Source organism: Piliocolobus tephrosceles, chromosome 21 (assembly GCF_002776525.5).
Source record: "Piliocolobus tephrosceles isolate RC106 chromosome 21, ASM277652v3, whole genome shotgun sequence".
Taxonomy (NCBI): domain Eukaryota; kingdom Metazoa; phylum Chordata; class Mammalia; order Primates; family Cercopithecidae; genus Piliocolobus; species Piliocolobus tephrosceles.
This window is the reverse complement of record NC_045454.1, coordinates 12,941,213-12,953,259: the sequence shown is the minus strand read 5'-3', so window position 1 is coordinate 12,953,259 and position 12,047 is coordinate 12,941,213. Positions and strand designations below refer to the sequence as shown.

General features: G+C 50.4%; 1 protein-coding gene across 2 annotated transcripts in view; it reads left to right on the top strand.

Annotated features, from left to right (window-relative positions):
- The window catches only part of RELB (RELB proto-oncogene, NF-kB subunit), a 44,409-nt gene that overhangs the window by 22,355 nt on the left and 10,007 nt on the right, over positions 1-12,047 (top strand). For both annotated transcript variants that reach the window (XM_026457321.1, XM_026457320.2), the window contains 4 exons: positions 1,188-1,345; positions 4,058-4,149; positions 4,335-4,466; positions 7,791-7,895. In XM_026457321.1, coding sequence (XP_026313106.1) covers positions 1,188-1,345; positions 4,058-4,149; positions 4,335-4,466; positions 7,791-7,895 — 487 coding nt within the window. The remainder of the gene's footprint in view (positions 1-1,187; positions 1,346-4,057; positions 4,150-4,334; positions 4,467-7,790; positions 7,896-12,047) is intronic.

The window sequence follows — 12,047 nt, the reverse complement described above, 5'->3', positions numbered from 1 at the left end:
TTTTTGAGATGGAGTCTCGCTCTGTCACCCAGGCTGGAGTGCAGGGGCGCCATCTCGGCTCACTGCAAGCTCTGCCTCCCGGGTTCACGCCATTCTCCTGCCTCAGCCTCCTGAGTAGCTGGGACTACAGGTGCCTACCACCAGGCCCGGCTAATTTTTTGTGTTTTTAGTAGAGACAGGGTTTCACCATGTTAGCCAGGATGGTCTTGATCTCCTGACCTCATGATCTGCCCATCTCGGCCTCCCAAAGTGCTAGGATGACAGGTGTGAGCCACTGTGCCCAGCCATGCCACCCATCTTTATAGTCTTCTATGACACTGACATTTTCACGTGGTGGCTCATGCCTGTCATCCCAGAGCTTTGGGAGGCCAAGGCGGGCAGATCGCTTGAGTTCAGGAGTTTGAGACCACCTTGGACAATGTAGCAAAACCCTGTCTCTACTGAAAACACAAAAATTAGCCGGGCATGGTAGTGTGCGCCTGTAGTCCCAGCTACTCAGGAGGCTGAGGCAGGAGGATCCCTTGAGCCTGGAGGCGGAGGTTGCAGTGAGCCGAGATCTGCTGCCACTGCACTGTAGCTTGGGTGACAGAGAGAGACCCTGTCTGAAAAAAAAAAGAAAAGCCTGGGTGACCTGAAAAAGCAGCCTGTAGGGCAGATATTATATGAGGCCCGCCAGTTAATCAGTTGGAAGCTTCTGGTTTAGGATATCAAAGTGGCTTTTTTTGGGGAGGGGGACAAACTCTGTCACCCAGGCTGGAGTGCAGTGTCAAGATCTCGGCTCACTGCATCCTCCGCCTCACAGGTTCAGGCGATTCTCCTGCCTCAGCCTCTCGAGCAGGTGGGATTACAGGAATGCACCACCACGCCCGGCTAATTTTTGTTATTTTTAGTACAGATGGGGTTTCACCATGTTAGCCAGGGTGGTCTGGAACTCCCGACCTCAGGTGATCTGCCTGCCTCAGCCTTCCAGCGTGCTGGGATTACAGGCGTGAGCCACCTCGCCCGGCCCAAAGTGTTCTTAAGCAAACACATTCTCCATCATCCTGGTCAGGGTAGAAGATTGGAGAGCTCCCGACAGGGGACCCAGTGGGGAGAGGGTTGGGGAGCTGCCAAGGGAGGCAGCAAGGAGTTTGGATGGGCGCAGGCATCTGTGATGGGAGCTCCAAAGAGCACTTCTCTTCCTGCAGCTCCGGGATTGTGGAGGGCTGCGGGAGGTGGAGGTGACTGCCTGCCTGGTGTGGAAGGACTGGCCTCACCGAGTCCACCCCCACAGCCTCGTGGGGAAAGACTGCACTGACGGCGTCTGCAGAGTGCGGCTCCGGCCTCACGTCAGCCCCCGGCACAGGTACCCACCCGCTGATCTCCGACCTCTTGTCCTTGATTGTGGAGATTCTGAGTGGCTGGAGATCACACATAAAACCTTAGAGCAGAGGGCAGCTTGGGTACACCCTCCCCACTGCCTCTCCTAGGTGGGGAAACAGGCCTGGGGACAGTGGAGAGCCTCACCTAGGCTGGGAGCCCTGCCGCACACGGATTCACATACATGTTATCCTTATTTTGTAGAGGAAGAAACTGAGGCTCAGAGAGGGTAAGGAGCACAGAGAATTGATGGCAGAGCTGGGATTTGACTGCAGACCTGACTTAACTGCAAGGCCTGCTCTTTCTCTTACTGTACAATTTATCTTTTTTTTTTTTTTTTTTTTTTTTGAGACGGAGTTTTGCTCTTGTTGCCCAAGCTAGAGTACAATTGCGCCATCTCAGCTCACTGCAACCTCCGCTTCCCAGATTCAAGTGACTCTCCTTCCTCAGACTCCCGAGTAGCTGGCATTACAGGCGCGCGGCACTCTGCCCAGCTAATTTTTTTGTATTTTTAGTAGAGACAGGGTTTCACCATGTTGGCCAGACTGGTCTCGATCTCCTGACCTCAGGTGATCCTCCCAGCTCGGCCTCCCAAAGTGCTGGGATTACAGGCATGAGCCACCGTGCCAGCCTTTTCTTTCGTTTTAAAGCAGAAGCACTATATAACTTTTATTTTGCATATGTCCACAAATGCTTACACAACATACAGTGGTTACATCTAAAACTTTGAGCATTTTTTCATAGTGCAAAGAGACAGAAAGATAGTGACACGGCCGGGCGTGGTGGCTCAAGCCTGTAATCCCAGCACTTTGGGAGGCCGAGACGGGTGGATCACGAGGTCAGGAGATCGAGACCATCCTGGCTAATGCGGTGAAACCCCGTCTCTACTAAAAATACAAAAAACTAGCTGGGCGAGGTGGCGGGCGCCTGTAGTCCCAGCTACTCGGGAGGCTGAGGCAGGAGAATGGCGTAAACCCGGGAGGCGGAGCTTGCCGTGAGCTGAGATCCGGCCACTGCACTCCAGTCCGGCCGACAGAGCGAGACTCCGCCTCAAAAAAAAAAAAAAAAAAAAGAAAGAAAAAAGGAAGAAAGATAGTGACACGCTTAACTGTGTTGCGCTGACTTTGGGCAGAGCCCTAACGGCAGCACACACTTCAGAGGTAGGGCTGAGTATTCCTCACGCTCAAGTCCTGAAGATTTAATTTCAGTGATTTTTAGACTTAGTGAAAATGTCGGTTCGGAGAGCAGAGATCTTGTCTCTTACGTTCCCTGCTGTATTACCAGTGTCCGGCACAGTAACTGGCACATAGTAAGTGCTCAGGAAATATTTGTGGAATGAATGAATACTGCCGTGTTATGCAATTTACAGTCCCATCAGTAATGGGTGAGAGCACCTGATTCTCCACAACCTCACTGGCACAAGGTATTATGAAACATTTTGATTTTTGCTATTTTGATGAGTGCTCCAAAACAAAGGCATCTCATTGGTGTTTAATTTGCAGGGTTTTTTTTCTTTCTTTCCTTCCTTCCTTCTTTCTTTCCTTCTTTTTTTTTTTTTTTTTTTTGACAGAGTCTCACTCTGTTCCCCAGGCTGGAGTACAATGGCGTGATCTCGGTTCATTGCAATCTCTGCCTCCTGGGTTCAAGCGATTCTCCTGCCTCAGCCTCCCAAGTAGCTGGGATTACAGGCGCCAGCCGCTACACCTGGCTAATTTTTGTATTTTTAGTTTCACCATGTTGGTCAGGCTGGTTTGGAACTCCTGACCTCGTGATCCACCCGCCTCGGCCTCCCAAGGTGTTGAGATGACAGGCGTGAGCCACCATACCTGGCCCCGCAGTTTTCTTATTAAAGATGAAGTTGGCCAGTGTTCTCATGTGGTAAAGATGAGGCATGTTCCGGGTCTTCTCAAGAATCCTTGACATACTTATTTTGATTTTTTGAGACAGATTCTTGCTCTGTCACCAGGCTGGAGTGCAGTGGCATGATCTCAGCTCACTGCAACCTCCACCTCCAGGGTTCAAGCGATTCTCCTGCCTCAGCGTCCTGAGTAGCTGGGATTTCAGGCACGTGCCACCACACTGAGCTAATTTTTGTAGTTTTAGTAGAGACAGGGTTTCACCATGTTGGCCAGGATGGTGTCAATCTCTTGACCTGATTTGCCCATCTCGGCCTTCTAAAGTACTGGGATTACAGACGTGAGCCACCGTGTCTGGCCAAAAGGTTTATTTTATTTATTTTTTTATTGTTTGAGATGGAGTCTATCTCTGTTGCCCAGGCTGGAGTGCACTGGTGCAATCTCGGCTCACTGCAACCTCTGCCTCCCGGGTTCAAGTGATTCTTCTGCCTCAGCCTCCTGAGTAGCTGGCATGACAGGCATGCACTTCTGTGCCAGCTAATTTTTGTATTTTTAGTAGAGACAGGGTTTCACCATGTTGGCCATGCTGGTCTTGAACTACTGACCTCGTGATCCTCCTGCCTCGGCCTCCCAAAGTGCTGGGATTACAGGCATGAGCCACCGCGCTGGCCTTCTAAGAGGTTTAAACCTCAGACCCTTTCTAATGCTGGGACCCTTGGGCTTGGGATGTCAGCCCCTGAGAGCCTGAGCCCCACAGCAGCATCTGCCAGAGCCCTCCTGCAGGTTAGGGCCACACCTGCCTGCTCACGAGCACTCCTCTCCCTCCCCCATCATCCCCTCAGTTTTAATAACCTGGGCATCCAGTGTGTGAGGAAGAAGGAGATTGAGGCTGCCATTGAGCGGAAGATTCAACTGGGCATTGACCCGTACAATGGTGAGCCCCCTGCCTGACCTGACCATCATGCGTCCTCCCAAACCCCTTGCCTTCTGTGCTCACCCTGGTCCCCTCACCACTCCAGGCCCCACCGTCTCCTCCAGCCCCATCCCTTCCTCGTTCCCCTGTACCCCAAAGAGGGTCTCCACTTCCCACCCTCAGGCTCCCCATATCTCCCCCGACAGCTGGGTCCCTGAAGAACCATCAGGAAGTAGACATGAATGTCGTGAGGATCTGCTTCCAGGCCTCATATCGGGACCAGCAGGGACAGATGCGCCGCATGGACCCTGTGCTTTCCGAGCCCGTCTACGACAAGAGTGAGTTGACAGTGCTGTGGCCATTAGGATTGCCCTTGGCTGCCGGTGTCAGAATGTCCCGCTTACAGAGGCATGAGTGGCTCAGGTGCTGTGGCTCACATCTGGAATCCCAACACTTTGGGAGGTCAAGGTGGGAAGATTGCTTGAGCCCAGGAGTTCAAGACTAGCCTGGGCAACTTGGCAAAACCCTGTCTCTATAAAAAAATTTAAAATTAGCGGCCAGGCATGGTGGCTCATGCCTGTAATTCCAGCACTTTGGGAGGGCGAGGTGGGCGGATCACGAGGTCAAGAGATCGAGGCCACCCTGGCTAACACGGTGAAACCCTGTCTCTACTAAAAATACAAAAAATTAGCCTGGCATGGTGGCGGGTGTCTGTAGTCCCAGCTACCCGGGAGACTGAGGCAGGAGGATGGCGTGAACCCAGGAGGCGGAGCTTGCAGTGAGCCCAGATAGCACCACTGCACTCCAGCCTGGGTGACAGGGCGAGACTCTGTCTCAAAAAAAAAAAAAAAAAATTAGCTGGGTGGTCAGGCGTGGTGGCTCATGCCAGTAATCCCAGCACTTTGGGAGGCCGAAGCAGGCAGGTTACCTGAGAAGTCAGGAGTTTGAGACCAGCCTGGCCAACATGCCAAAATCCTGTCTCTACTAAAAATACAAAAATTAGCTGGGCGCAGTGGCAGGCAACTATAATCCCAGCTACTCAGGAGGCTGAGGCAGGAGAATTGCTTGAACTCCGGAGGTGGAGGTTGCAGTGAGCTGAGATCGTGTCGCTGCGCTCCAGCCTGACCAACAGAGTGAGATTCCGTCTCGAGAAAAAAAAAAAAAAAAAAAGCTGGGCATGGTGGCATGCACCTGTAGTCCCAACACTTTGGGAGGCTGAGGTGGGTGGATCACTTGAGGTCAGGAGACCAGCCTGGCCTATGTGGTAAAATTCTGTCTCTACTAAAAATGCAAAAATTAGCTGGGCATGGTGACACACGCCTATAATCCCAGCTACCCAGGAGGTGGAGATTGCAGTGAGCTTAGACTGCACCACTGCACTCCAGCCTGGGCAACAGAACAAGACTCCGTCTCAAAAAAAAGAAAAAAAGAAAAAAAAAATGGGGGCTGGGTGTGGTGATTCACGCCTGTAATCCCAGCACTTTGGGAGGCCGAGGCAGGAGGATCATCTGGGATCAGGAGTTCGAGACCAGCCTGGCCAACATGGTGAAACCCCATCTCTACTAAAAATGCAAAAATTCTTGGCCGGGTGCAGTGGATCACGCCTGTAATCCTAGCACTTTGGGAGGCCGAGGCGGGCAGATTACGAGGTCAGGAGATGGAGACCATTCTGGCTAACACAGTGAAACCCCGCCTCCATTAAAAATACAAAAAATTGGCCAGGCGTGGTGGCTCAAGCCTGTAATCCCAGCACTTTGGGAGGCCGAGCCGGGTGGATCACGAGGTCAGGAGATCGAGACCATCCTGGCTAACACGGTGAAACCCCGTCTCTACTAAAAAATACAAACAAAAAAACAAACAAATAAAAAAACCTAGCCAGGCGAGGTGGCAGGCGCCTGTAGTCCCAGCTACTCGGGAGGCTGAGGCAGGAGAATGGCGTGAACCCGGGAGGCAGAGCTTGCAGTGAGCCGAGATCACACCACTGCACTCCAGCCTGGGTGAAAGAGTCAGACTACGTCTCGGGGGGAAAAAAAAAAAGGGGGGGGGTCTTCTAGTATTGTAGAATGAACAATCTGTTTAACTATACCAGGCAGCCTAAGGGAAGAGGCAGCATAAGTAATAGTCTCTCTCCCTTTCTGAAAGAGTGCATTATATTCCACAGAATCACCCTGGTAGACTTCTGCTTATTTCTCAGTGGCCAGAGCTTGGTCCCATGGCCACTCCTAGTTGCAGGATGGTCTGGGAAAGCAAGTGCTTAGATTTTTCAACCTCTATAGAGGGGTACAGGCATAGAAGAGGGGATTGGGAATAACTGGTAGGTTTTAGCCAACCCGTAGTGGCTGCTGTAATCATCAAAATGGGATATTAATTCAGTCAGGGCATTTATGGATGCAAGTGATAGAATCCCAACTTAAATAGGCTTAAGGGGTAAAAAAAGAGAATAATTTGTTCTATTGACGACAAAAATGCAGATGTAGCATAGTGCTTCAGGTCTGGCTGCATCCAGGACCTCAGTGATGTCATTAGAGATCTGTCAGTCTTTCGGCTGTTCTTCCTCCATGTTAGAATCCAGGCTTATATCCTACCTGCCCGGCACCTCTCCCCAACTCCCAAGGCTGCTTTTAGCTTCTTTTACCTAATAGCTTTGCTTCAAGCCTCAGGTCTATCTCTCATTGGCCTGGTTTTGGTCATTTCCTCCTTTTTGACCAATCAGCTTTGGCCAGAGGGATGCACTGCTCTGATTGGCCAGGTCCGGGGCACGTGATCAATTACTGCTGAGCTAGGAAGTGGGCTCAACCGTGCCCAATCCCAATTACGAAGATGAGGGGTGGTCCCTTGAGGGAAAATTGGAGGCTGTTAAAAGAAGAGGGGACAGGACTACTAGATTAGATGGGGAAAACAACAGGTGTCCACTACAAGATTACAGTCTATCAAACTCTCCTCAAGGAACCTTCTCTGACCTGGGACCCCATCAACTCTCCCTGAGGTCTGAGGGTCTCCCTTAAACATTTTTTAAAAATTATTTTTGTTTATTATTATGTTTTTTTTAGAGATAGGGTCTCACTCTGTTGCCTAGGCAGTCATGCAGTGGTGCAGTCATAGCTTACTGCAGCCTGAATTTCTGGACTTAAGTGATCCTACCAGTTCAACCTCACAAGTAGCTGAGACTACAGGCATGTGCCACCACACCTGGCTAAGTTTTATTTTTAAAACTTTTTGTAGAGCTAGAGTCTCACCATGTTACCCAGGCTGGTCTGGAACTCCTGGGCTCAAACCATCCTCCCTCCTCGGCCCCTAGGTGACTGAATTCTCGGGTTTTTTTTTTTTTTTTTTTGAGATGGAGTCTTGCTCTGTCACCCGGACTGGAGTGCAGTGGCCAGATCTCAGCTCACTGCAAGCTCCTCCTCTCGGGTTCATGCCATTCTCCTGCCTCAGCCTCCCGAGTAGCTGGGACTACAGGCGCCCGCCACCTCGCCCGGCTAGTTTTTTGTATTTTTTTAGTAGAGACGGGGTTTCACCGTGTTAGCCAGGATGGTCTCGATCTCCTGACCTCGTGATCCGCCCGTCTCGGCCTCCCAAAGTGCTGGGATTACAGGCTTGAGCCACCGCGCCCGGCCCGGGTTTTTTTTTTTAATACACTTCTTCCTCTCTCCCCTTCCCAGAATCCACAAACACGTCAGAGCTGCGGATTTGCCGAATTAACAAGGAAAGCGGGCCATGCACGGGTGGCGAGGAGCTCTACTTGCTGTGCGACAAGGTGCAGAAAGGTGAGGGGCCTGGGGCAGCAAGCTTGGGTAGCGCGGGGTCTGGCAACTTGGAGGGGTAGCCAGGGAGCCCAGGAGGGTGAATGGATGAGAAAGAGCTGGTTAACCAGGGCACCAGAGTGCAAGGGTCCACAACGTTGTCTTTGCGGTCAGATACAGCTGATGGGTTCATTAACTCCCTGAGTCGCCTGCTCACCCGTCTGCGTAGGAAGACGGAGGCTCCTCTGTGGTGACCCATGCTGCGTGCTAGGCGGTGCCATCACAGAGCTCACGACATGTCCAGAGGACTCTGATGTTAAGGGTGGAATTGCATAAAGGAACGGTTTATGGTGTTTGTGATAAGGGCTGTGGGTAAAGCAAACAGAGGACAGAAGAAGTAACTCCACTTCATTCACATCTGTTCAAATGGCCCTTCCTCAAACAGGCCTTTTTTTAAAAAAAGACAGCTAGTCACTGCAGCTCAAGCCTGTAATCCCAGCACTTTGGGAGGCTGAGGCAGGCGGATCACTTGAGCTCTGGAGTTCGAGACCAGCCTGGGCAACATGGTGAAAACCCATATCTACTAAAAATACAGAAATTAGGGCTGGGCGCAGTGGCTCATGCCTGCAATCCCAGCACTTTGGGAGGCCAGGTGTGCGGATCACCTGAGGTCAGGAGTTCGAGACCAGCGTGGCCAACATGGTGAAACCCCATCTCTACTAAAAAACACAAAAATGAGCTGGGCGTGGTGGCTCACACCTGTAATCCCAGCTACTCGGGAGGCTGAGATGGGAGAATCGCATGAACCTGGGATGCATAGGTTGCAGTGAGTCAAGATCATGCCGCCGCACTCCAGCCTGGGTGACAGAGCAAAGCTCCGTCTCAAAACAAACAAACAAACAAAAAAGAAAACAGCTGGGCACAGCAGCTCATGCCTGTAATCCTAGCACACTTTTGGAGGCTGAGGCGGGCAGATCACTTGAGCTCAGGAGTTCGAGACCAGCCTGGGCAACATGGTGAAACCCCGTCTCTACAAAAAATAAAAAATTTAGCAGGTGTGGTGGTGCGCACCTGTAGTCCCAGCTACTTGGGAGGCTGAGGTGGGAGGATTAATTGAGCCTGGGAGGCAGAGGCTGCAGTGAGCCAAGATTGCAGCACTGCTCTCCAGCCAGGGCGACAGAGACAGACCCTGTCTCAAAAAATCAAAACCAAAAGCAAACTGGCTGGGCATGTCTCTTATGCCTGTAATCCTAGCACTTTGGGAGGCTGAGCAGGGAGGATCACTTGAGCCCAGGAGTTTGAGTCCAGTCTGGGCAACATAGCAAGCCCCTGTCTCTACAAAAAAAAAAAAAAAAAAAAAAAAATTCTTTTTATTTTAATTAAAAACTAGCCAGGGCCGGGCGTGGTGGCTCAAGCCTGTAATCCCAGCACTTTGGGAGGCCGAGACGGGCGGATCACAAGGTCAGGAGATCGAGACCATCCTGGCTAATATGGTGAAACCCCGTCTCTACTAAAGAATACAAAAAACTAGCCGGGCGACGAGGCGGGTGCCTGTAGTCCCAGCTACTTGGGAGGCGGAGGCAGGAGAATGGCATAAACCTGGGAGGTGGAGCTTGCAGTGAGCTGAGATCCGGCCACCGCACTCCAGCCTGGGCGACAGAGCCAGACTCCGTCTCAAAAAAATAAACAAACCAAAAAAAACAAAAAACAAAAAAAAAACTAGCCAGGCATTAGGCCAGGCATGGTGGCTCACACCTGTAATCCCAATACTTTGGGAGGCCAAGGTGGGCGGCTCACTTATAGTCAGGAGTTCAAAACCAGCATGGCCAACATGGTGAAACCCTGTCTCTACTAAAAATATAAAAATTAGCTGGGTGTGGTGGCGCACACCTGTAATTCCAGCTGCTTGGGAGGCTGAGGCACGACAATCACTTGAACCTGGGAGACAGAGATTGCAGTAAGCCGAGATCATGCCATTGCACTCCAGCCTGGGCAACACAGTGAGATTCTGTCTCAAAAAAATAAAATAAAATAAAATAAAATAAAGTAAAATAAAATAGCCAGGCATGTTGGGGCATGTGCTTTTAGTCCCAGCTACTTGGGAGGCTGAGGTAGGAGGACTGCTTAAGTGCAGGAGTTGGAGGTTACAGTGAGCTATGATGGTGCCACTGCACTGCAGCCTGGGCAATGGAGCAAGACTCTGTCTCAAAATAAAATAAAATAAAGTGAAGAAACTGGTTCCAGAGTTATCTAGTAACTTCCCCAAGTTATAACAGAGTTGGTAGTGAAGCGTTCTAGCCTTCCTGGGTTCCCATCTTGGCTCTAACACTTGCTGGCTGTGTGACCTTGGACAAGTGACTTTACCTCTCTGTGCCTTCATTTTCTTCTTTATATAATAAGGTACCTAATAGTACCTTCTTCATAGAGTTGTTGTGCGACTTAGAGGCAATCTATATATATCTGACACATATAAAGCCTCAGTACATGGAGTTACTGTGATGACAGGCAATGCAGTAAGACAAGAAAAATAAAGAACAGGCAGAATACCATCATGAATCCTGACTCTCCACTACCAGTTGTGTGACATCTCAACACTTTCAAGACTCAGTTTCCTTTTCTTTTCTTTTCTTTTTTTTTTTTAGAACCAGGCTTTCCATCTGTCACCCAGGCTGGAGTATAGTGGTGTGATCATGGCTCACTGCAGCCTCGACCTCCCAGGCTCAAGTGATTCTCCCACCTCAGCCTTCTGAATAGCTGGGACCACAGGCGTGCGCCACAGTGTGCGGCTAATTTTTTAATTTTCTTGTTGAGACAAGGTCTTGCTGTGTTGGCCAGTCTGATCTTGAACTCCTGGCCTCAAGTGATCTGCCAGCCTCAGCCTCCCAAAGGGCTGGGATTACAGGTGTGGGCCACTACGCCTGGCCAGGCACCTTTTTTCTCTGCTGACTGTGCCTGGTATCCTTTTGCCATGACAGATCATAGCTGTGAGTACGACTGTATGCTGTCCCCTGAGTCCTCTTACTGAACAACCTGAGGGTGACCTTAAGGATCCCCGGACTTGAGGGGGATAGTAATTCTACCTACCTCTTAAATTGTTATAAGGATTAAATGAGATAATACATATAAAAATACATAAAACAAGGCCAGGTGCGGTGGCTTACACCTGTAATCCCAGCACTTTGGGAGGTCGAGGTGGGCAAATCACGAGGTCAGGAGATTGAGACCATCCTGGCCAACGTGGTGAAACCCCGTCTCTCTTAAAAATACAAACATTAGCTGGGCATGGTTGCGCATGCCTATAATCCCAGCTACTCGGGAGACTGAGGCAGGAGAATTGCTTGAACCAGGGAGTCGGAGGTTGCAGTGAGCCGAGATCATGCCACTGCACTCCAGCCTGGAGACAGAATGAGACTCTGTCTCAAAAACACACAAACAAAAAAAACAAAAATAGCCAGGCGTGGTGGCATATGGCTGTAATCCCAGCTACTTGGGAGGCTGAGGCAGGAGAATTGCTTGAATCTGGGAGGCCAAGATTGTGCCACTGCACTCCAGCTTGGGCAACAAGAGCGAAACTCCATATCAAAAAAAAAAAAAAAAAAAAGCCGGGCACAGTGGCTCATGCCTGTAATCCCAGCACTTTGAGAGGCTGAGGCGGGCGGATCACGAGTTCAGGAGATCGGCCCATTCTGGCTAACACGGTGAAACCCTGTCTCTACTAAAAATACAAAACATTAGCCAGGCGTGGTGGCGGGTGCCTGTAGTCCCAGCTACTTGGGAGGCTGAGGCAAAAGAATGGTGTGAACCCAGGAGACAGAGCTTGCAGTGAGCTGAGATCGCGCCACTGCACTCCAGCCTGGGTGACAGAGTGAGACTCCGTCTCAAAAACAAGCAAACAAACAAAAAAATATATATATATACATAAAACACTTAGTGACTGGCACATAGTAGGTGCTCAATAGAAAGTTAGCTGCCACTGTGATTCGTTTTTTTTTTTTTTTTTTAGACGGAGTTTTGCTCTTGTTACCCACGCTGGAGTGCAATGACGCAATCTCAGCCCACTGCAACCTCTTCCTCCTTGATTCAAGCGATTCTCCTGCCTCAGCCTCCCAAGTAGCTGGGACTACAGGTGTGTGCTACCACACCTGGCTAATTTTTTTTTTTTTTTTTTTTTTTTTG